Raw genomic sequence first — 22,370 nt, forward strand, 5'->3', positions numbered from 1 at the left:
AATAAAGGTTAAATATTTTTATTTTTTTAAATAAAATTAGATCTGTCCTCTTTCTAAATGTCTAATGGATATTTTCATCTGTCACGTGAAACCGCTAGCATGAGTGGTGCGTGTTTTCCCACTAATTGCATTACGGAACGAACATACGTGCATAGCCTACTGCCTTGTGCGCACTGCTGTGCTTAAAATGTGAAAAAGCTAAACGTTCTGATCTGTAGCATCAAACTCATTGCATTTTACTTTTCTTTTATGTAGCCTAGGCACACTGGTTGTATGAATTTGGGATCCATCGCCCCACAACTGTCCCAGAGTGTATGGAATAGGACATTTCGTTCACGCCAAGCTGACCAATAGAATAGGTCAACTTTTATACTATGGGGGAATAGTAGATTGACATAGGCTAGTGATTTTGCTGTTCGTGAGCTGAGGAAAAGTAAAATGTGGGCAGCTATCCTAACATCTTCAAAGTGCACATCAGAATTCGGTAAGAAGGACCGCACATCATTGCATCCTTAACTTGTATTAATACGAATTACCATAATCTAAATGGGATTTCTGTCATTCTGAGCACTGTGAGTGGACACCATATGGGTCCCATAAATTTCTCAAATGTCTGGTAAATTGAAACGATTCCAGTCAAATATCCAGCGACACATTTTCCTCACTGAAACCCTGGTGCGTGTTTATCAGTCCGTCCAACCTGTCTGGGAGAACTGACACACCTGCTTCTCAGAACTACTGAAAAGGGACAGAGATATGGTCTGCATGAACATTGTTATTATGTATGCCATTAAGCAGACGCTTTTATCTGAATGGACCTATGCGCTCATCATTTTTTTCATGTATATGTGGTGGCGTGAATCGAACTCACTACCAACTGAGCTAATAGGACCACACTATGTAGCGAGTGTATTATCCAGGCCTGCAGAGTTACTGTACTGTTACTTTTACTGTTCAGTTTAAAAATCAACCTTCTCAGATCAGTCTGCTCAGCCTCAGCCAACCTGAGGCCAACACCAGAGGACAGGTTAAGTAGGGAGGACTAACTAAAAACACTCCTTAACATATTTGAATCATTCAGAGGTAAAGGCCGTCCTCGAAGCACAGCTAGGGCTGGGCGGTATACTGTATTTCACTCTATACCAGTATTGATGCTTGGATGGGTTTGGGTTAATGCCAACTATAGCATTTTAATAATTATTCTATTTCCATGATTTTAACAGGTCAGCCAAGTGTTTTAATCCTAAATTGATCTAAATTGCAAGTCAAATAACAATTGCAATATTTGGCCAAAATAATGCCTCGAATTTTATGCTCATATCGTGCGGGAAATGCAGAAATGAATGAAAATGCTGAAAAAAAATTTGGGTGGAATTTTGAATAGTATAAAACAATCCGAATGGAGAAAACCCCAATGTAATCACTTACTACTGAAAAAGCTAACGGAGAATTTGTATTACACTGAACAAAAAAATGAATGCAACATGTAAAGTGTTACTCCCATGTTTCATGAGCTGAAATAAAACATGTTCCAAACACACAAAAAGCTTATTTCTCAAAATTTTCACAAATGTATCCCTGTTCGTGAACATTTCTCATTTGCAAAGATAATCCATCCACCTGACAGGTGTGGCATATCAAGAAGCTGATTCAACAGCATGTTCATTACACAGGTGCACCTTGTGCCAGGGCCAATAAAAGGCAACTTTAAAATGTGTGGTTTTGTCACAACACAATGCCACAATGTCTCAAGTTGAAGGAGCGCGCAATTGGCATGCTGACTGCAGAAATGTCTACCAGAGCTGTTACCAGAGAATGTAACGTTCATTTCTCTACCATAAGCCGCCTCAAATGTCATTTTATAAAATTTGGCAGTATGTCCAACCGGCCTCACAACCTCAGACCACGTGTGGGCGAGCAGTTTGTGGATGTCAACGTTGTGAACAGAGTGCCCCATGGTGGCATTGCGGTTACGGTACGGGCAGGTATAAGCTACGGACAACGAACTACAATGCATTTTATCAATGGCAATTTCAATAAACAGAAATAACATGATGAGATCCTGAGGCCCACTGTGACAAGCATTTTGAATGTATCTGTGACCAACAGACACATATCTATATTCCCAATGTTGTGAAATCCATAGATTAGGGCATCATTTATTTATTTAAATCGACTGATTTCCTCATGGACCGTAACTCAGTAAAATCTTTGAAGTTGTTTCATGTTGCGTTTACATTTTTGTTATTATTTCACAACATAAAATATCAAACTAATTTCCATTTTATTGTTATAAATATGGTATAATACTTTGGCCATATGGACCAGCCCTACAAAGGTGAAAAACTTCACAGGGGAAATTGAAATTGGATACGATTGATTCATTATCGATGAATGTGGAGCTCTGGTTGCCCAATGCCATGGACTAGTTTTTTGTCTGTTTCTTGGTGTTTTCTATGAGCCACCGCGTTGACACTGGGTTGTGCGGAGGATAGCTGTGTTTGTTGATGGGCCATTTAGTACTGAAATCATCATCACTGCCTGCATCATTAAAAATCTCAGTTTAATGAGTCTCTGAAAGATTGCCCACACAGCCCACAGTCTGACCCCACGCTTTATGTATTTTGTATCATTTTATATGCTGAGGACTTATCGTCTTTAAAAAACATGGAGGGGAAATGGTGTTACTTCAGAGTCTGAGCATCTGTACACACACACACACACACACACTACAGAGAAGTCAGCACACAGCTAAACAGAGACTCCCAGAGGCCAAGGCTGGCACAGCACGTGTATCAAACCGAGGAAGAGAGCAGCAGGGACGGGCAGGTGGAGGAAGGAAATAAAATTGAGAACTACAGAGAATGAATGCAAGAGAGAAATACAGTGCCCTTAGAAATATTCATACCCCTTGACTTAATCCACATTTTGTTGTGTTACAGCCTGAATTCAAAATGAATTAAATGTTTTTTTCTCATGTATCACTACACACAATACCCCATAATGACAAAGTTAAAACGTGTTTTTAGAAACTTGAGCAAATTGACTGAAAACGAAACAGAAATATCTCATTTACATAAGTATTCACATCCCGAAGTCAATACATGTTAGATTCACCTTTAGCAGCGATTAAAGCTGTGAGTCTTACTGGGTAAGTCTCTAAGAGCTTTGCACACCTCGATGGTACAATATTTGCACATTCTTTTTAAAATTCTTCAAGTGCCGTCAAGTTCGTCGTTGATCATAACTGGACAGCCATTCCAATGTCGCGCTATAGATTTAAAAGCTAATTTAAGTCAAAACTGTAACTAGGCCACTCAGGAACATTCAATGTCATCTTAGTAAACAACTCCAGTGTATAGAGAGAGATAAAGAAAAAGAGAGAGACTCACATGGGAGTGTTTGACCTTTAAGCCATGTTCTCCCTCCTGGTACACCGCAAGCCTGAATCTTTGTAGTGACTGGGTGTATTGATTAGAGGTTGACCGATTAATTAATGGCTGATTAATTAGGACCGATTTCAAGTTTTCAAAACAATCGGAAATTGGTATTTTTGGGCGGCAATTTTTTTTAATTTTTTTTTTTACTACCTTTATTTAACTAAGCAGGTCAGTTAAGAACATATTCTTATTTTCAATGACGGCCTAGGAATGGTGAGTTAACTGCCTCGTTCAGGGGCAGAACAACAGATTTCACCTTGTCAGCTCAGGGGATCCAATCTTGCAGCCTTACAGTTAACTTGTCCTACGCAATAACGACCTGCCACTCTCTCGTTGCACTCCACTAGGAGACTTCCTGTTACGCGAATGCAGTAAGCCAAGGTAAGTTGCTAGCTTGCATTAAACTTATCTTATAAAAAACATTCATAATCACTAGTTAACTACACATGGTTGATGATATTACTAGAAATTATCTGGCGTGTCCTGCGTTGCATATAATCTGACTGAGCATACAAGTATCTAAGTATCTGACTGAGTGGTGGTAGGCAACAGCAGGCGCATAAACATTCATTCAAACAGCACTTTTGTGCGTTTTGCCAGCAGCTCTTCGTTGTGCGTCAAGCATTGCGCTGTTTATGACTTCAAGCCTATCAACTCCCGAGATGAAGCTGGTGTAACCGAAGTGAAATGGCTAGCTAGTTAGCGCGCGCTAATGGCGTTTCAAACGTCACTCGCTCTGAGCCTTCTAGTAGGTGATCCCCTTGCCCTGCATGGGTAACGCTGCTTTGATGGTGGCTGTCGTTGTGTTGCTGGTTCGAGCTTAGGGAGGAGCGAGGAGGGGGACGAAAGCTAAACTGTTACACACGGGCAATAGTAAAGTACCTATAAGAACATCCAATATTCAAAGGTTAATGAAATACAAATGGTATAGAGGGAAATAGTCCTATAATTCCTATAATAACTACAACCTAAAACTTCTTACCTGGGAATATTGAAGACTCATGTTAAAAGGAACCACCAGCTTTCATATGTTCTCATGTTCTGAGGAAGGAACTGAAACGTTAGCTTTCTTACATAGCACATATTGCACTTTTACTTTCTTCTCCAACACTTTGTTTTTGCATTATTTAAACCAAATTGAACATGTTTCATTATTTACTGAGGCTAAATTGATTTTATTGATGTATTATATTAAGTTAAAATAAGTGTTCATTCAGTATTGTTTTAATTGTCATTATTACAAATAAATAAAAATTGGCCGATTAATCGGTATCGGCTTTTTTTGGTCCTCCAATAAATCGGTATCGCTATCGGCATTGAAAAATCATAATCGGTCGAACTCTAGTATTGATACATCATCCAAAGTGTAATTAATAACTTCACCATGCGCAAAGGGATATTCAATGTCCGCTTTTTATTTTTATCCATCTTGGTACCCTTCTTTGCGAAGCATTGGAAAACCTCCCTGGTCTGTGTGGTTGAATCTGTGTTTGAAATCAAATGTTCGACTGAGGTACCTTGCAGATAATTGTATGTGTGGGTTACATAGATGTAGTCATAAGGCTTGCCATAACAAAGGGGTTGAATACTTATTGACTCGAGACATTTCAGATTTCCATTTTTAATTAATTTGTAAATATTTCATTTTGACATTATTGTGGGTAGGCCAGTGACACAAGATCTCTATTTAATCCATTTTAAATTCAGGCTGTAACACAAAAATGTGGAAAAAGTTAAGGGGTGTGAATACTTTCTGAAGGCACTAAGTGTTTAGACTCACAAAGAGAGGAAAAAATAAAAAGGGAAAGGAAAAAATAAAAAGGGAAAGTGGAGAGAGAAAAAAAAGAGGGAGAGAACGAGATGTTGCGACAGGCGTCCTTACGTCTTGAAACAGTCGTTTGTCCTGGGCCAGGCGCTTGGAGGCCAGGGTCTTGGTGACGTGGTAGAAGGTGAGTAGAGCCCTGTGCTGCTGCAGCCCATCCTGACCCTTCACTGACTCAAGCAGGATGGGTATCAGCTCTGGCCACTGGCGGGGACAGTCCAGACGAGCCACCTTGGCTATCAGCACTGCTATCTGGGTGGCTATCTGGTCATACAGGAAACATATACAATAGGTTAAACATTATTAGAATAATATCAGGAATGTTTTTTCGGATATCCGGATAGTCAAAACACATGCATTAAAGAAAACATTTTTGTGCAACTTCAAAATGGGGACTTGCTCTCTGCTTGTTGTTTCAGCACAGACAAGTGGGGGAGGGGCACAAGAGGAGCAGGTGTGTCCGACATGGACAGAGAAAGAGAGAAAGTAGCCAAACCGACTCGCAAAAGTTAGAGTTGTTGCTGCTATAGGTTATCTATAATCTCATATGGTAGTGTCTGTCTTGACTGCATCAAATCGATATAAAGAAGCTAGCTAGCTACACTAGCCAACTAAATTAGTTAGCCAGCTAGCTAGTCAGCAAGGCTAATTGAGGCGATTTTGCTGTGCTCCACGCGTCCTTGTCTACAACTAACCAACCAACCGATACATATCTATATTCGCAGTCATGTGAAAGACATAGATTAGGGCCTATTGAATTTATTTAAATTGACTGCTTTCCTTATATGAACTGCAACTCCGTGAAATCTTTGAAATTGTTACATGTTGCGTTTATATTTTTGTTTAGTGTATAAAAATCACGATCTGCCTGGTTAACAATAGTTCCTAACTTTTAAAATAATTGGGCCCTCCCATGAGATATGGAACACCGGCAGCAGACACACAGGCGCGTGGCTACTAAGACACACCATGTTCGATCAGCAGAGCAAACCGTTCCCAGTTAGCAGCAGCTCAGTGCTAGTATGTTTGAATAGCCATTACGGTAGCAGGTTTGCCAGCATGCTGATGAAGTTGTACTGCACCGAAGTTATGGGACTGTTGTCCAAAATACTGACAAATAATCACAAAAATCCTTAGCTAGATGGGCTGGTGCACTCGAATGAGTGGATAAGCCACTGGGAGTAAACAGATATAGGAATGCACTTTGGTCAAAGAGTGATGACAGACACAGAAGCCCAGTCAAGGATTTTAATGATGCAACAGAGTATACATGTAGTCTGTGTACAGAGGGAAACAGGATCAAATTAATAAAACATTTACTACAATGTAAATCCAATAAACAATATTATATTAATGTCAGAAATCTCTATACACAATTTACAATAAGAGAAAAATAACACCATAATTCCCCTCAGGAGAACTAACATTACAGTTACAACAATTTGAAAGCTAATTCCAATTGTACTGGTGAAGAAAGTTACTCCTCTACGTGCAAATATCTTGTATTTACAGATAACAGCAGCAACAGGAATATTATAAAAGTAAAATAAGTATTTGTTCTGACTTACATTTGGTTAAAAAAACCTCACAAATATCCCTGCAAATTAAAACTGATCTCCACAAAAGCCAACCGAACTGAGAAATAAGATCAATTTCTATACTAACAATTGGTTGCCATGGTGAATAATCCAATAATTATTGGTAGAACACATGAAAGGAAACAAAAATAATTCACCGGAATCTCAAAATGAAAAAAAAAACGTGTACATCAATAAAAAGGTTGTGGTACATCAAATTACATTTAGAGGATTCTAAATTCAAATCTAATGGGCTTTTATCCATCCACACCAGAATTAGTCTAACTAATTCAAACTTATTAAAAGCCTCCATCTTCCTTTCTATGAAGGGAGGTCTGCGTCCTGATGGTGGGCATCAGCTCCACCCGTTGTACCCCAATGTGTCTGTAGGGCAGTGCCATCGGAGTCCTAACGCGGGCTCTTCAGGGTCCACACGGTCTTGGGAGAGCCACAGTTCTGTGCTCACAGATCTTGCTTCTTTAGGGAGATGCTCAACAACAGCTGGGACATTACTCGCCCATTGGCTGATCTCAAATCCTTCTGTGGCAAGCAGAGTCCTTGACTTGTTCACCAGCTGGCGTGCTTCCTGGTATTCAGGGAGGCTGTGAAGGCAATTGTCGACTTAGAAGGCATGTTCCACCATCTGTAGCACATCCTCATTACAATCCTTATGATCGCACACATGTTGCTGCAAGGCGAATGTGGCATAGAAGAGGCTGCAGGTTGTGCCAAAAGGAAGCACTTGTCATTCATAGACGATTGAGGTCATCTGAACAGGAGATGGTGGAAGTGAACAGGCACTGTTGTTCCTTGCCGGAATTGGACAGGAAGTTGGAAGGCCCTTGGAGTGCCCAACCAAGTATTGTGTTGACTGCAACAGGTTCACCTTAAGGTCCCATGAACACCGGTTCCATCTGCGTTAAGAAGTGGGGGTGATCTGAACCAATCAGGACCAGGGGACTGACCTTGGTGAAATTCGTCTGACGAAACCAAAATGTAACTCTTTGGCCTGAATGCAAAGCATCACGTCTAATGAAACCAGGCACTGCTCATCACCTGGCAAACACTATTCCTACGGTGAAGCATGGTGGTGCAGCATCATGCTGTGGGATGATTTTCAGCAGCGGGTATTGGGAGACTAGTCAGGATCAAGGGAAAGATGAACGGAGCAAAGTACAGAGAGATCCTTGAGGAAATTCTGCTCCATAGTGCTCAGGACCTCAGACTGGGGTGAAGGATCACCTTCCAACAGGACAATGACCCTAAGCATACAGCCAAGACAACGCAGAAGTGGCTTCGGGACAGGTCTCTGAATAACCCTAGAGTGGCCCAGCCAGAGACCGGACTTGATCCTGATCAATCATCTCTGGAGAGACCTGAAAATAGTTGTGCATCGACACCCCCCATCAAACCTGACAGAGCTTGAGAGGATCTGCAGAGAAGAATGGGAGAAACTACCCAAATACAGGTGTGCTAAGCTTGTAGTGTCATACCAAATAAGACTCGCGGCTGTAAATTGCTGCCAAAGCTGCTTCAACAAAGTACTGAGTAAAGGGTATGAATACTTATGTAAATGAGATTTAAAAAAAAATTTTTTTTTTAATTCAAACATTTCTAAACCCCCGTTTTTGCTTTGTCATTGTGGGAATTTGACATTTGAGAAACATGTATAAACATCTAATTCTGGCGTGAGACAGAGCTGGTAGGTTCTACATGCATTGTCTTAACTTCTTGGTGACAGGGGGCAGTATTTTCACATCCGGATGAAATGCATGCCCAAATTCAACTGCCTGCTACTAATCCACAGAAGATAAGATATGCATATTAGTATATTTGGATAGAAAACTGAAGTTTCTAAAACTGTTTGAATCATGTATGTGAGTATAACAGAACTTATTTAGCAGGCGAAACCCTGAGAACAAACCATTCAGATTTATTTTATTTTTATTTTTTTGTGGTCACTCTCTTTTCAATGGTCTTTTCATTGGGAATCCAGATTTCTAAGGGACCTTCTTGCAGTTCCTATCACTTCCACTGGATGTCAACAGTCTTAAGAAATTGGTTGAGGTTATTCCTTTGTGTAATGAAGAAGTATGGCCATCTTGAACGAGGGTCACTTGAAGTGTACTGTTAGATAGAGGCGCGTGACCAGAAAACATGCTTCAGTTTGTTTTCTTCCTGTATTGAACACAGATCATCCCGTCTTCAATTTTATCGATTTTTTTAAGTTAACTTTAGCATTTTGAGAAACTCCCAGATAACATCCCGGATCCGGGATCGTGACTAAAGCCTCAGGCTCATTAGCATAAGTTATAGCCTGAAACAAGCGTTAACGATTTCTGAAAATCGCAAATAAAATGAAAATAATGCGCCTACTCTCAAGCTTAGCCTTTTCTTAACAACACTGTCATCTCAGATTTTCAAAATATGCTTTTGAACCATAGCAATTCACTAATTTGTGTAAGAGTATGCTAAGCTAGTTTAGCATTTTGAGTAGCATTTAGCACGCAACATTTTCACAAAAAACAGATAACCAAATAAATAAAATCATTTACCTTTGAAGAGCTTCGGATGTTTTCAATGAGGAGACTCTCAGTTACATACCAAATGCGCAGTTTTTCCTGAAAGCGTCTGTGTGTAGGAGAAATCGCTCCGTTTTGTACATCACATTTGGCTACCGAAAAAAACGAACCGAAAATTCAGTCACCTACAACGTCAAACTTTTCCCGAATTAACTCCATAATATCGAACCATAGAAACATGGCAAACGTTGTTTGGAATCAATCCTCAAGGTGTTTTTTCACATATCTCTTCATTGATATATCGTTCGTGGAAGCCTGCATTCTTCTATAAATTCCATGGAAAAATACTTGCAGCTGACTTTTTGCGCACCAATTTCCATGGCGCAGGACACCGGGCGGACACCTGGTAAATGTGGTCTCTTATGGTCAATCTTCCAATGATATGCCTACAAATACGTCACAATGCTGCAGACACCTTGGGGAAACGACAGAAAGGGCAGACTTACTCCTCTCGCATTCACAGCCATATAAGGAGACAGTGGAAAACAGAGCCTCAAAAATCCTGCTCATTTCCTGGATGCCGTCTCATCTTGGTTTTGCCTGAAGCTCACGTTCTAGGGCACGCACAGAAAATATCTTTGCAGTTCTGGAAACGTCAGAGTGTTTTCTTTCGAAAGCTATCAATTATATGCATAGTCAAGCATCTTTTTGTGACAAAATATCTTGTTTAAAACGGGAACGTTTTTCATCCAAAAATGAAATTGCGCCCCTAGAGTTTCAACAGGTTAAAAAATACCTAAAAGTTACAAAAGTAGTTTGGAATGTTTTGGCAAAGTTTACAGGTAACTTTTGAGATATTTTGTAGTCACGTTGCTCAAGTTGGAACCGGTGTTTTTCTGGATCAAACGCGCCAAATAAATTAACATTTTGGCTATATATCGATGGAATTAATCGAACAAAAGGACCATTTGTGATGTTTATGGGACATATTGGAGTGCCAAAAAAAGCAGCTCGTCAAAGGTAAGGCATGAATTCTATTTTTTAGTTCTGCATTTTGTGTCGCGCCTGCAGAGTTGAAAGATGCTTTCTCTCTTTTGTTTACGGAGGTGCTATAATAGCATCGTTTGCTTTCGCCGAAAAACCTTTTTGAAACCCGACGTGTTGGCTGGATTCACAAGTGTAGCTTTAATTTGCTATCTTGCATGTGTAATTTAATGAACGTTTGATTTTTTTCTGCACTTTCCCTGGCTTTTGGCCAGGTTGGACGCTATATCCCAGACGCTAGCTTCCCACATATGCCAGAGAGGTTAAACGCTTTGAATTAATCATCACCTTAGAAAGCGCTGTCCATTTCATTGCGTTTGGCTTTCAAAGAACATCCACAATTACTATGTTTTCCACTCAGTTTCAAACAAGTTGTTGAACTTTTTCTTCAAATTGATCATCACAGTGAGGTCAAAAAATGTAGCCTGAGTTTTAAAAGCATGCTAATGTTTTGATATGTGTTTGATTTGATTTTCAATTGCATTTGCATCGATGTCAGAGTGGTTGGAGGGACTACTCCCCCACTGTTTCCAGGCAGCGCGCAGTTTCAGGCAGGCCAAACGACTACTACAGGACCATCCAGGTGTGAAGTATGGACTGAGATTTCCGTCCCGTCTATGGCTTTCTCATGATGGTAAAGACTACACATTTGATTCTCCGGATGAGGGTATGGCTCACATTCAATGTCACGTCAAGAAGTCTTGAATTTGCCAATAGATCAGCAACTGTTGCTTGCAAACTGTGGATAGTAAGTAAGTAGCCCACCTGTGGTACAACTATGTTGAGTGAAAACGTACTATTCTTGTACATTTGGGGAGTTGGCGAGCCCAAGCTCATTTGATATCATCTAGTGTGCTTGCCTTACAAGCATTCAGTCATATTAATTTCAATGTATTAAGGTTTTACTTAACTCCTTTGTTTCCAGGCTGTCTCATTCACCTATTTGGTTTGTTTACAGTGCCTCAGTGACTCAAAATATTTTTGGTTATTGGTTCACTGCATCCGTTTATACCGACCCAGTAAACAGAAAATGTTCTGAGGCAACACGTTTTTGGGGGTCTTCGCTTCAATTTTAAAGGTTTTGAATGTCATTTATGCCCAGCAAAACTTTCAACGTTGCACACACATTTTTGGGTCTTGGCTGTAAGTTGTCTTATTGTCCAACCAGACAATTATTATTTTTTAATTGTCTTACTATGATTTGCCTACATCAAATTAGGTTTTTGGTTGAGAGCCTTGATACATTCAATTTATTTTCTCTCTCAATGCCCGTTATAAGACTGGGAATATAATTATATTATCTACAAGTGGTACTTTTGTAATTACGATTGTGCACTCCCTTTTTTTCTCTTTTTGCTGCTTGATCCACTAACACAAAACACGACTTTAAAGAGCGGGACTGTGGGTTTGGGTTTAACACCGCACTCTCACAGACATGCTGTGCCAAGAACATGTTCTATTTAGGTTTGTACCTCGTTTGGGGTGGAATTGTTTGGGATCGGGGGAGATGGTTGTGGGGAGGAAGGAGGTTGAATTGTTCGGTTCTAATGTTATCATTGTCTTTTTAGACAAGTTATTCTGGGGTTTTTGGGTATTCATTGCTTTTCCACTCTATGCTCTAATCACAGGGTTGTATAACGGGAGTGCTCAGGGTGGCCGAAATAATAAGATCAGGTACATTTCGTGGAACATCAAAGGGGCTAACAACCCTGTGAAGCGTAAGAGGGTGCGGACACACTTAAAGGGTTTGAACGCAAATGTTGCATTTCTACAAGAGACACACTTGAGGACTGGTGAGCACTTTAGGATGCGTAGGGACTGGGTTGGACAAGTGTTCCACTCTAACTTTCATAGTAAATCAAGAGGTGCTGCCATTTTGGTGCTGCCATTATCGTCCTTAGGGACGATACGTCATAGTAACTGGTAAACTGTTTTCTACCCCTCTTGTTTTGGCTCGTCATTATGCTCCCAATTGGGATGACAAGTTAAATTCCTTTTTTCTGCTAAACCCAATTTTGATTACCATTTGTTGATTTTAGGGGGGTGTCAACTGTACAATGTCCCCAGTCCTCACAAAGAACTATCTAAATGTGCCCTACTTATTCAATAATTTCTTCAGAAATATGCTATGTTTGAGGCCTGGTGTTTCCTACACCCTACAGACAGATATTCCTTTTTTTCTCATGTTCATCAAACATACTCCCACACGGATTACCTATTTTTGGACAAAAAACTTCGGAGGTGTACTTATGAGAGTATTTTTACTTCTGACCATTCACCATGAATGCTTGAACTAGATTTTCCCCAGCGACCTCCTGTTTTATCAATGGCGTTTTAACCCCCTTTTACTCTCAGCTAAGGAGTTTGTCAATTTCATTTCTGCTGAAATCACCTTATTCCTAGAAAGTAATTAAACGCCAGGTACAGTTGAAGTCGGAAGTTGACAAACACTTATGTTGGAGTCATTAAAACTCGTTTTTCAACCACTACATGAATTTCTTGTTATCAAACTATAGTTTTGGCAAGTTGGTTAGGACATCAACTTTGTGCATGACAAGTCATTTTTCCAACAATTGTTGACAGACCAATTATTTCTCTGTGTCAGAAGTTTACATACACTAAGTTGACTGTGCCTTTAAACAGCTTGGAAAATTTCAGAAAATGTCATGGCTTTAGAAGCTTCTGATTGACTCAAATGATGTCAATTAGTCTTTTGGAGGTTTACCTGTGGATATATTCCAAGGCCAACCTTCAAACTAAGTTCCTCTTTGCTTGACATCATGGGAAAATCAAAAGAAATCAGCAGAGACCTCATACAAAAAAATGTAGACCTCCACAAGTCTGGATCATTCTTGGGAGGCAATTTCCAAATGCCTGAAGGCACCACGTTCATCTGTACAAACAATAGTACACAATTATAAACACCATGGGACCACGCAGCCATCATACCGCTCAGGAAGGAGACGCGTTCTGTCTCCTAGAGATGAACGTACTTTGGTGCGAAAAGTGCAAATCAATCCCTGAACAACAGCAAAGGACCTTGTGAACATGCTGGAGGAAATAGGTACAAAAGTATCTATAGCCACAGTAAAACGAGTCCTATGTCGACATAACCTGAAAGGCCGCTCATCAAGGAAGACGCCACTGCTCCAAAACCACCATAAAAAAGACAGACTACGGTTTGCAACTGCACATGGGGACAAAGATGTTACTTTCTGGAGAAATGTCCTCTGGTCTGATGAAACAAAAATAGAACTGTTTGGTCATAATGACCATCGTTATGTTTGGAGGAAAAAGGGTAGTCTTGCAAGCCGAAGAACACCATCCCAACCGTGAAGCACGGGGGTGGCAGCACCATGTTGTGAGGGTGCTTTGCTGCAGGAGGGACTGTTGCACTTCACAAAATGGCTTCATGGCTTCATGAGGAAAGAAAATGATGTGGATATATTGAAGCAACATCTCAAGACATCCGTCAGGAAGTTAATGCTTCGTCACAAATAGGTCTTCCAAATGGACAATGACGCCAAGCATACTTCCAAAGTTGTGGCTAAATGGCTTACGGACAACGAAGTCAAGGTATTGGGAGTGGCCATCACAAAGCCCTGACCTCAGTCCTAAAGAACATTTGTGGGCAGAACTGAAAAAGCGTGTGCGAGCAAGGAGGCCTACAAACTTGACTCAGTTACACCAACTCTGTCAGGAGGAACAGGCCAAAATTCACCCAACTTATTGTGGGAAGCTTGCTACCCAAAACGCTACCCAAAACGTTTGACCCAAGTTATACAAACAATTTAAAGGCAATGCTACCAAATACTAATTGAGAGTATGTAAACGTCTGACCCACTGGGAATGTGATGAAATAAATAAAAGCTGAAATAAAATCACTCTACTATTATTCTGACATTTCACATTCTTAAAATTAAGTGGTGATCCTAACTGACCTAAGACAGGGAATTGTTACTAGGATCAATTGTCAGGAATTGTGAATAACTGAGTTTAAATGTATTTGGCTAAGGTGTATGCAAACTTCCGACTTCAACTGTATGTCCTGCTCTACCATATGGGAGTCTCTCAAAGCATACCTACGTGGCCAAAGTATTTCTTATACAGCCAACAAAAACAAAGCTCGCTCTCAGCGGCTTCGAGACCTGAGCGAAGCCATAGCTACATTGGATGAGAAGTATGCTACAGAACCTTCGTCTGATCTACATAAAGAGCGCCAACTACTCCAATCTGAATTTGATGAGCTTTCGACCAGACAAGCTGAACAATTACTCTTGCGAGAGTGTATGTATACAGAGTGTATGAACAAGGCGACAAGGCCAGTAAACTTCTTGCACATCAAATCCGTAAATCTGAGGCCTCATGTTTAACCCCACAAATAAGGACCCTGTCTGGTGCCACCACAGTTATACATAAAGAGATTAATGATCCATTCAAACAATTTTACTCTGCGCTATACACCTCTGAATCTCCTCAAAACCATTTTCTGATTGATTCATTCTTTAATGGTCTGAATATGCCTTCAATTGATACAGACTCCCACGCCTGTTTAGAAGAATTTACACCTGAGGAGATTGCAACGTTGATTAACGTGCACTGTCCCTGTAAAAATTACATAAACAGCAGTGTCCGCAATGAAAAATGGTAAATCACCGGGTCCGTATGGATTTCCAGACGAATTTTACAGATTATTTGCAGAGTGCCTTAATACATCAAAGCTTCCGCCTAGTCTCATCAGGCTTCAATTTCATTACTATTAAATTAAAAACAAAGACCCCCTGGAATGTGGATCCTTTCGCCCAGTCTCGCTTTTAAATTGTGATTACAAAATCTTAACCATGCTCTTAGCCATCCATATGGAAGGCTTGCTGCACAAAGTAATACACTCTGACCAGACTGGCTTTGTGAGAAATAGGCATTTCAATATACTGTAATTCCCAGCGTCGGGGGACCCGGAGGTGGTGGTCTCACTCGATGAGGAAAAAGCTTTTGACCGCGTTGAGTGGGACTACCTAACATCTGCCCTTTATAGATTTGACTTTGGCTCCAAATTCATTGCATGGATAAAGATTCTTTATTTTTCTCCTATGGCTTCGGTACGGGCTATCAAGTTGTCCTCTGACTATTTTCCCTTGCACTGTGGATCCAGACAGGGTTGTCCACTCTCCCCCTTGTTGTTTGCTTTGGTAATCGAGCCCCTCACCGTCGCACTGCGCTCTAATGATGACGTTCAAGGTATAATCAAGACGGGCTTAGAGCAGAAAGTCTCTATATGCTGACAACTTCCTTTTTATCTCCAACCTTGATACCTCATTGCCACGTGTCTTGTCTGTTCTTAAAAAGTTTGGATCAATCTCAGGGTACAAGCTGACTCTCGGCAAGAGTGAGCTTTTTCCTGTAAATAAGGCTGCTATAAAGTGCTCTTTTACAAGCTTTCAGTTTAGGATTGTCTGGGATCAATTCACCTACTTGGGAGTTAAAGTAACAACGAAATGTTATAATTTGTTTAAAAAACCTGTTAAAATTTAAAATCTTTAACATTTACATTGGAATGATTAATGTCCTAATGCATTTATTTCAATGTTTGACCATTTTTATTCCAAAATCTTATTTTAATTCACTGGTTTTCATGTATTTTATTTGGGATGGCAAGGTACTCATTTACAGAAACCCATTGGGTGGTTTAATGTTCAGGCATACTACTGGGCTGCAAATTTCAGAGCCCTTTTGTGCTGACTGTAGACGGATCCTACTGGCCCTAGACCACTCTGGGTCCAGGTGGAGTCTGGAGCACTTTCTTGTGTGTTGTGCTCGTCTCTCCCAGTGTCCCTAGGCAAAAGGTGTGTCAACCCAATAGTAAAGCAGTCTCTTAAAATTTGGAATCAGTTCCGTTTAGCCTTTAGCCTCTGAGGCTTTTCTCTATCAGGCCCAAACAATCTGATTTTTTTTCCCTCAATCTTTAAATAATGGAGCTTTTCGCATCTGCCACTCACTAGGCCTCTCCTCACTGGCCCAATTATTATTTGATGATACATTTGCCTCTTTTGCTCAGCTACAGGAAAAGTCCAACCTCCCCCAATCCCAATTTTCCCCCTATCTCCAGACTAGGAACTTTGTCAGAGCTAACACACCTGAATTTCCCCCTAGGCCTGCGAATACAGCTAGAGAGAGCATCTTTGAGCTAAACTAGCTTCCTAGGGGCACAAATTCTCATGTATATGCAAATCATTAATTACAGAACCCTTCTATTGTGCCTTTAAAGACTCCTCTTTTAGCACTAGCCTCATTCAATTCAAGGTGGTTCACCGGATCCACTGGTTCGGGGAAAAACATTCTCTGATTTTGATCCTGTGTCCGATGTAAAACGGAACCAGCCACACCGTATCATGTGTTTTGTGGCCGTCACAAACTGTCAGGTTTCTGGGAATTAATATGATTAATGTGACTTCTGGATGCCTTGTTCATCTTGCCCTGTAAAACACTAAAATGTGAGATTGTTTTGCCCTGTTTTCTATTTTGTTTCTGCTTACAAAAAAAACATTTTTAATAAACCATTTTAAACTTTATTTTTGGTTCAGTGGATGGTTGGTTTGTGGCCATGACTATCTGAGTGTGACTGGTTGCATTTCTCCACGCCTATCCCTTGTCTGTTTACAAGAACAAAGGTGAGGTGTCCGCTCTGTCCCTGTACTACATATGCCCTTTGACCTTTGTAGCCTACTGTCCAGTGTGTATAACTTGTCTAAAGTACGGTATCTTTATAGCTAATCTTTTTTTATTTGTATTTTTTCTAGTTGAGTATATTATTTATATTGTTTTGTGTTGTCTGGTGTGTAAAACTGAATAAACAGTATTTTTTCAAAAGTTCCTTGGTGTCCTGGTCCATACATACGAACAAAGTTGTGAAGAGTGCACCACAAAGGAGGCCTCCCTGTAAGGTCAGATTCCAACTGTTTGGAATCTGACCGCAAGGTGATACAGAGAAGTGTGTACAGCCCAGTACATCACTGGGGCCAAGCTCCCTGCCATCCAGAACCTCTATACCAGGCGTTGTCAGAGGAAGGCTCTAAAAATATGGAAAGACAACAGCCACCCAAGTCATTCACTGTTCTCTCAGCTACCGCATGGCAAGCGGTACCGATACACCAAGTCTGGAACCAAAAGGACCCTGAACAGCTTCTACCCCCAAGCCATAAGACTGCTAAATAGTCAACCAAATAGTCCGGGTAGCTATCTGCATTTACCCTTTTTGCACTTTTTACCTCAACTACCTCGTACCCCTGCACATCGACTCGGTACTGGTACACCGTGCACAGTATTCAGACTCCTTGACTTTTCCACATAAAGTTATTCTAAAATGTACACAAATATTTTTCTTTATCAATCTACACACAATAGCCCATAATGACAAAGCAAAAACAAAAATAAATATGACATTTACGTAACTATTCAGACCCTTTACTCAGTACTTTGTTGAAGCACCTTTGGCAGCGATTACAGCTGAGTCTTCTTGAGTATGACGCTATAATCTTGGCACACCTGTATTTGGGGAGTTTCTCTCATTCCTCTCTGCAGATCCTCTCAAGCTCTGTCAGGTTGGATAGGGAGCGTAGATGCACAGCTATTTTCAGGTCTTCCGGAAATGTTTGTTCAAGTCCGGGATCTGGCTGGGCCTCAACGACATTCAGAGACTTGTCCCAAAGCCACTCCTGCGTTGTCTTGGCTTTGTGATTTGGGTGATTGTCCTGTTGGAAGGTGAACTTCACCCCAGTCGGAAGTCCTGGGCGCTCTGGAGCAGATTTTCATCAAGGATCTCTCTGTACTTTGCTCAATCCTGACTAGTCTCCCAGTCCCTGCCACTGAAAAACATCCCCACAGCATGAGGCTGCCACCACCATGCCTCTCCGTTGGGATGGTGCCAGGTTTGCGCCAGATGTGACACTTGCCATTCAGGACAAAGAGTTTGATCTTGGTTTTATCAGACCAGAGAATCTTGTTTCTCATGGTCAGAGTCCTTTAGGTGCCTTTTGGCAAACTCCAAGCAGGCTGTCATGTGCCTTTTACTGAGGAGTGGCTTCCGTCTGGCCACTCTACCGTAAAGGCCTGATTTAGTGGAGTGCTGCAGAGATGTGAGAATCTTCCAGCAGGACAACCATCTCCACAGAGGAACTCTGGAGCTCTATTAGAGTGAGGATCATGTTCTTGGTGACCTCCATGACCAAGGCGCTTCTCCCCCGATTGCTCAGTTTGGCTGTATGGCCAGCTCTAGGAAGAGTCTTGGTGGTTCCAAACTTATTCCATTAAAGAATGATGGAGGCCACTGTGTTCTTGGGGACCTTCAATGCTATAGACATTTTTTGGCACCCTTCCCCAGATCTGTGCCACAACACAATCCTATTCTAAGCTCGACGGACAATTACTTTGACCTCATTATTTTTTTTGCTCAAACTTCCCCTGTAAACTTTTGGACCTTATATAGGCAGGAGTGTGCATTTCCAAATCATGTCCAATCAACTGAATTTACCACAGGTGGACTCCAATCAAGTTGTAGAAACATCTCAAGGATGATCAATGGAAACAGGATTCACTTGAGCTCAATTTGTATTAATAGCAAAGGGTCTGAATGTTTATGTAAAATAAGGTATGTTTTTTATTTACATTTGGGGGGAAAAATACAACTATTTTCAATCATTATGGGGTATTGTGTTTAGATTGCTGAGGATTTTTAATTTATTTAATCCATTTTAGAATTAGGCCGTAACATAACAAAATGTGGAAAGGTCAAGGGGTCTGAATACTTTCCGAAGGCACTGTATATAGCCAAGTTATCGTATTCATTATTACGTGTTATTACTTTCCTATTATTTCTCCATTTCCTTTCTCTCTGCGTTGTTGGGAAGGGCCTGTAAGGAAGCATTTCATCTGTTGTTTACGAAGCATGTGAGAAATAACATTTGATATCTTGCTAGGGACTGAAGATGGGCCAATAAGCTTCTGTAAGAAGTGTCACTGCACTGACTGCACAGATGGCAATAAATCTGAATCGTATTTGTATGTGAAGATAATTGGTGTGATCGGGCAAAACTCACTTATCTGCATTACAGTCATAGCAGAGGGAGAACAGGGACATTGATCAAGATGCATTATGGCAAGCTGAGTGTTCTCTTCATTTTGGATTTTTGCTTCTGCATGCATGCAGCACACTCTCTCTGAGGCATTTGGTGGTGATGTGTCATAAGGTTACACTATATGCAGCCTTAGGGGGAGATTAACTCTAGACCACACACACATCATTGGATCACGGCAGATTGCTGACCGAGTCAACCTCCTTTCCAGAGGGGTGACAGAGAGAGGAAGAGACAGGTGAGACACAAGGGGCTAGAAATGCTCTCCATTTGAACACAGACAGCCACTGCTCTACTAGTAGAGAGGTATCCCTAGGTAGGGGTCCCTGTTGAAGTATGGCCACTTCTCAAGACAGAGCCAAATGGAAATACTGGAAAGCTGTTTGGGAGTGTTCTACTTAGTGATGGTTGTCGATGAAATGATGCTCCGAAAGGGACGAGTCATTGGTTGACAGCTCACGCAAAAAATGACTGACCTGGTTGACGGGCTCGTTGAAGTTGGTGATCAGGCCAGCTCGCAGCGACGTCTTCTCATCTTCTGACAGAGCACTGGACGGACACACACACACAGAACTAGGTTACAAAATAATGCCAAACATCAACGCAAACATCTTTTCAATACTCAATATCCATTTTGAATTAGTTGACTGCTTCACATGTGTTATCAGAAACGCTCTCCACTCTGATGGAATTGTTTGAGGCCTCAATATGCCAGAGGAAAGGAGGGGGAGGCACATTGACCGTGTGCAATTCCTGTCAAATATCACCATCTGCTTCTTTAGTGAGGCGGTCAGCGAGAATGACCCTCCTATTATTACATTTCCACACCCTTCCATTTGAAAGGGAGAGGAAAGCCATGGCATTATCAACTGCCTGACACAGCACCCAGCTGATATCCTGTGAGAGACGCCTTCTGCTTTGAATCCAATTTCCCCAGGGAGAGAGCTAGCGCCACAGCGCAGGCTTTAATATAGAGGGCTGATACGACATGAAGATGACAGAGTGCAGCAGTGAGGGATAGCTCTATCCCTGTATGAAGCTATTGTATACACTGTCCCGGGCTAACACTATAGAACTGCTAAAGCAGTCATTTTGAGTGCTCATAAATTAAACATTTTTAAAGTCATGCCCCCCTCCGTTCTTGACTATTCCTAAATAAGTCCATATAACACTGTCGTTGTTAGAATCTTAAATATCACAAACATAACTGGAGTTTTAACCAGTTTTAGGAGGGCATGTCATTTTTTGAATGGTTTTTCCCCATTGCCCCTACTTCTCCCCACATTTGAAAGTGCAGTACCCAGTTGATGATCACCTTGATAATTAACTCAAAACTGAAACTAATTTCACACATAATAGATTCAATAAATGAAGTAAGGTATGATAGAGAGAATGGGTGAGTTGAGTGAGGGGAAGCGAACTATGCATAATTATGTAATCACCAATTGTGAATGAAGAACAGGGCGAGCCAGTCTATTGTATTGATCTGTTCTAATTATAATCTCAAAAAACAGTATGTACCCTATATCAGTCCACACAATGTGTTTTTTGGTTTTTACATATAGCCTACAGTAAAACTAATGAAAATGCTATTGTGTTATTTGATATAAAAATGGTATTCTAATTTTACCCATGGCCTTCATAAAACACCAATTTATAATCTTTTCAATAGCATATATGAAATGTATTAATTACACGTATAGAATATTGCAGTCAGAATGACTGCTCATTAGATTGAAGGAGGTCACTCGAGGCCCAGCGGTTCTATTGTTAGAGGAAGCGGGAGAGAGAGGGGGGGAGAGGGGAGGGAATCATGGAGAGGTAAGAATGTTAAGAGTGAGGAAGGGAAGGTCGCAGCATTGGATGAGAAAATAGGAATTGAAGCAGGAGAGAGAGGGGAAGAGGGAAAGGAAGAGGGAGGGCTTGATTGAGTCTCATCCTTGTGGAAGAGAAACAGAAGAGAGGGGATTAAGTGAAGTGTAATGTGAAGAAGGGAAGAGTTGCCACATCCCATACAAAGTAGCAGAGATCCTAACCCCGGTAGAAGTTTGTGCGACAAGCCCGCAGATAGTTTCCCCCAGTAAATTGGGCAACTTCTGTAGGCACTGGGTGCATTAAGTGCAAAGCAATGGCCAGGAGTTTGATTGCACCTTCCACAGGAAGCAGATGATAAATGATAATGAATTACCCACACCTACAAAAGAAAAGAAGGGGGCTCTTTGGAAGGAGAGCAGTAAAAAAACAAAAGAATGGCTGGAGATTGCAGAAGCAGAACTGATTGTCTTTGAGGTGAGGTGGTTAAAAACAGTCTTTGTTCTGTGGACCTGTAGGTGAACTTGAAACATTAAGCTGGTCAGCAATCCCATAGGTGTCAATGGAGAATTACCATCCCATAGGTTGCGTCTGTACAATACTATCAGTATGGCCTAGACTAGATGGACTTAAGAGAATGGCGCCAATGTGAGCTCACAAAACACACACAGCTGAGCCCAATCGATTGGCAGAACTTGCCATTACTACTGAAACGTGATGATGGGAGAGGTGTAACAGGTGTGAGGAAATATTTGTTTTATCGTAAAATGGAGAGATGACAGAGAAGACGAGACAGGACCATAAGGAAAGTGAAAAGAATGGCGAGAAGAACGGAAAGAAGCAAGAGAAGAAGAAGAGGGAGGTAAAAGAGAGAAGGCTTACTTTGGCGCGACTCTCCTCCAGTACCTGTCGATGCCGTTTTTGAAGTAGAGCACGGCAAGCCATCGGACGTTAACATCCAACATGTGGTTGTTGAAGATATTCTAGAGGACAGAAAACACAGGGCAGCGTTTAAATAACTTAGT

The 22,370-nt window shown here is 41.1% G+C and overlaps 1 protein-coding gene across 3 annotated transcripts in view; it reads right to left on the minus strand.

The window, feature by feature from the left end:
* ipo11 (importin 11) overlaps positions 1 to 22,370 on the minus strand; it is a 240,221-nt gene that overhangs the window by 198,523 nt on the left and 19,328 nt on the right. For all 3 annotated transcript variants that reach the window (XM_064972628.1, XM_064972627.1, XM_064972629.1), the window contains exons 3-5: positions 22,228 to 22,328; positions 20,010 to 20,082; positions 5,323 to 5,526 (exon numbers count right to left, since the gene is read on the minus strand). In XM_064972628.1, coding sequence (XP_064828700.1) covers positions 5,323 to 5,526; positions 20,010 to 20,082; positions 22,228 to 22,328 — 378 coding nt within the window. The remainder of the gene's footprint in view (positions 1 to 5,322; positions 5,527 to 20,009; positions 20,083 to 22,227; positions 22,329 to 22,370) is intronic.

This window comes from Oncorhynchus masou, chromosome 1, assembly GCF_036934945.1.
Source record: "Oncorhynchus masou masou isolate Uvic2021 chromosome 1, UVic_Omas_1.1, whole genome shotgun sequence".
Taxonomy (NCBI): Eukaryota; Metazoa; Chordata; class Actinopteri; order Salmoniformes; family Salmonidae; genus Oncorhynchus; species Oncorhynchus masou.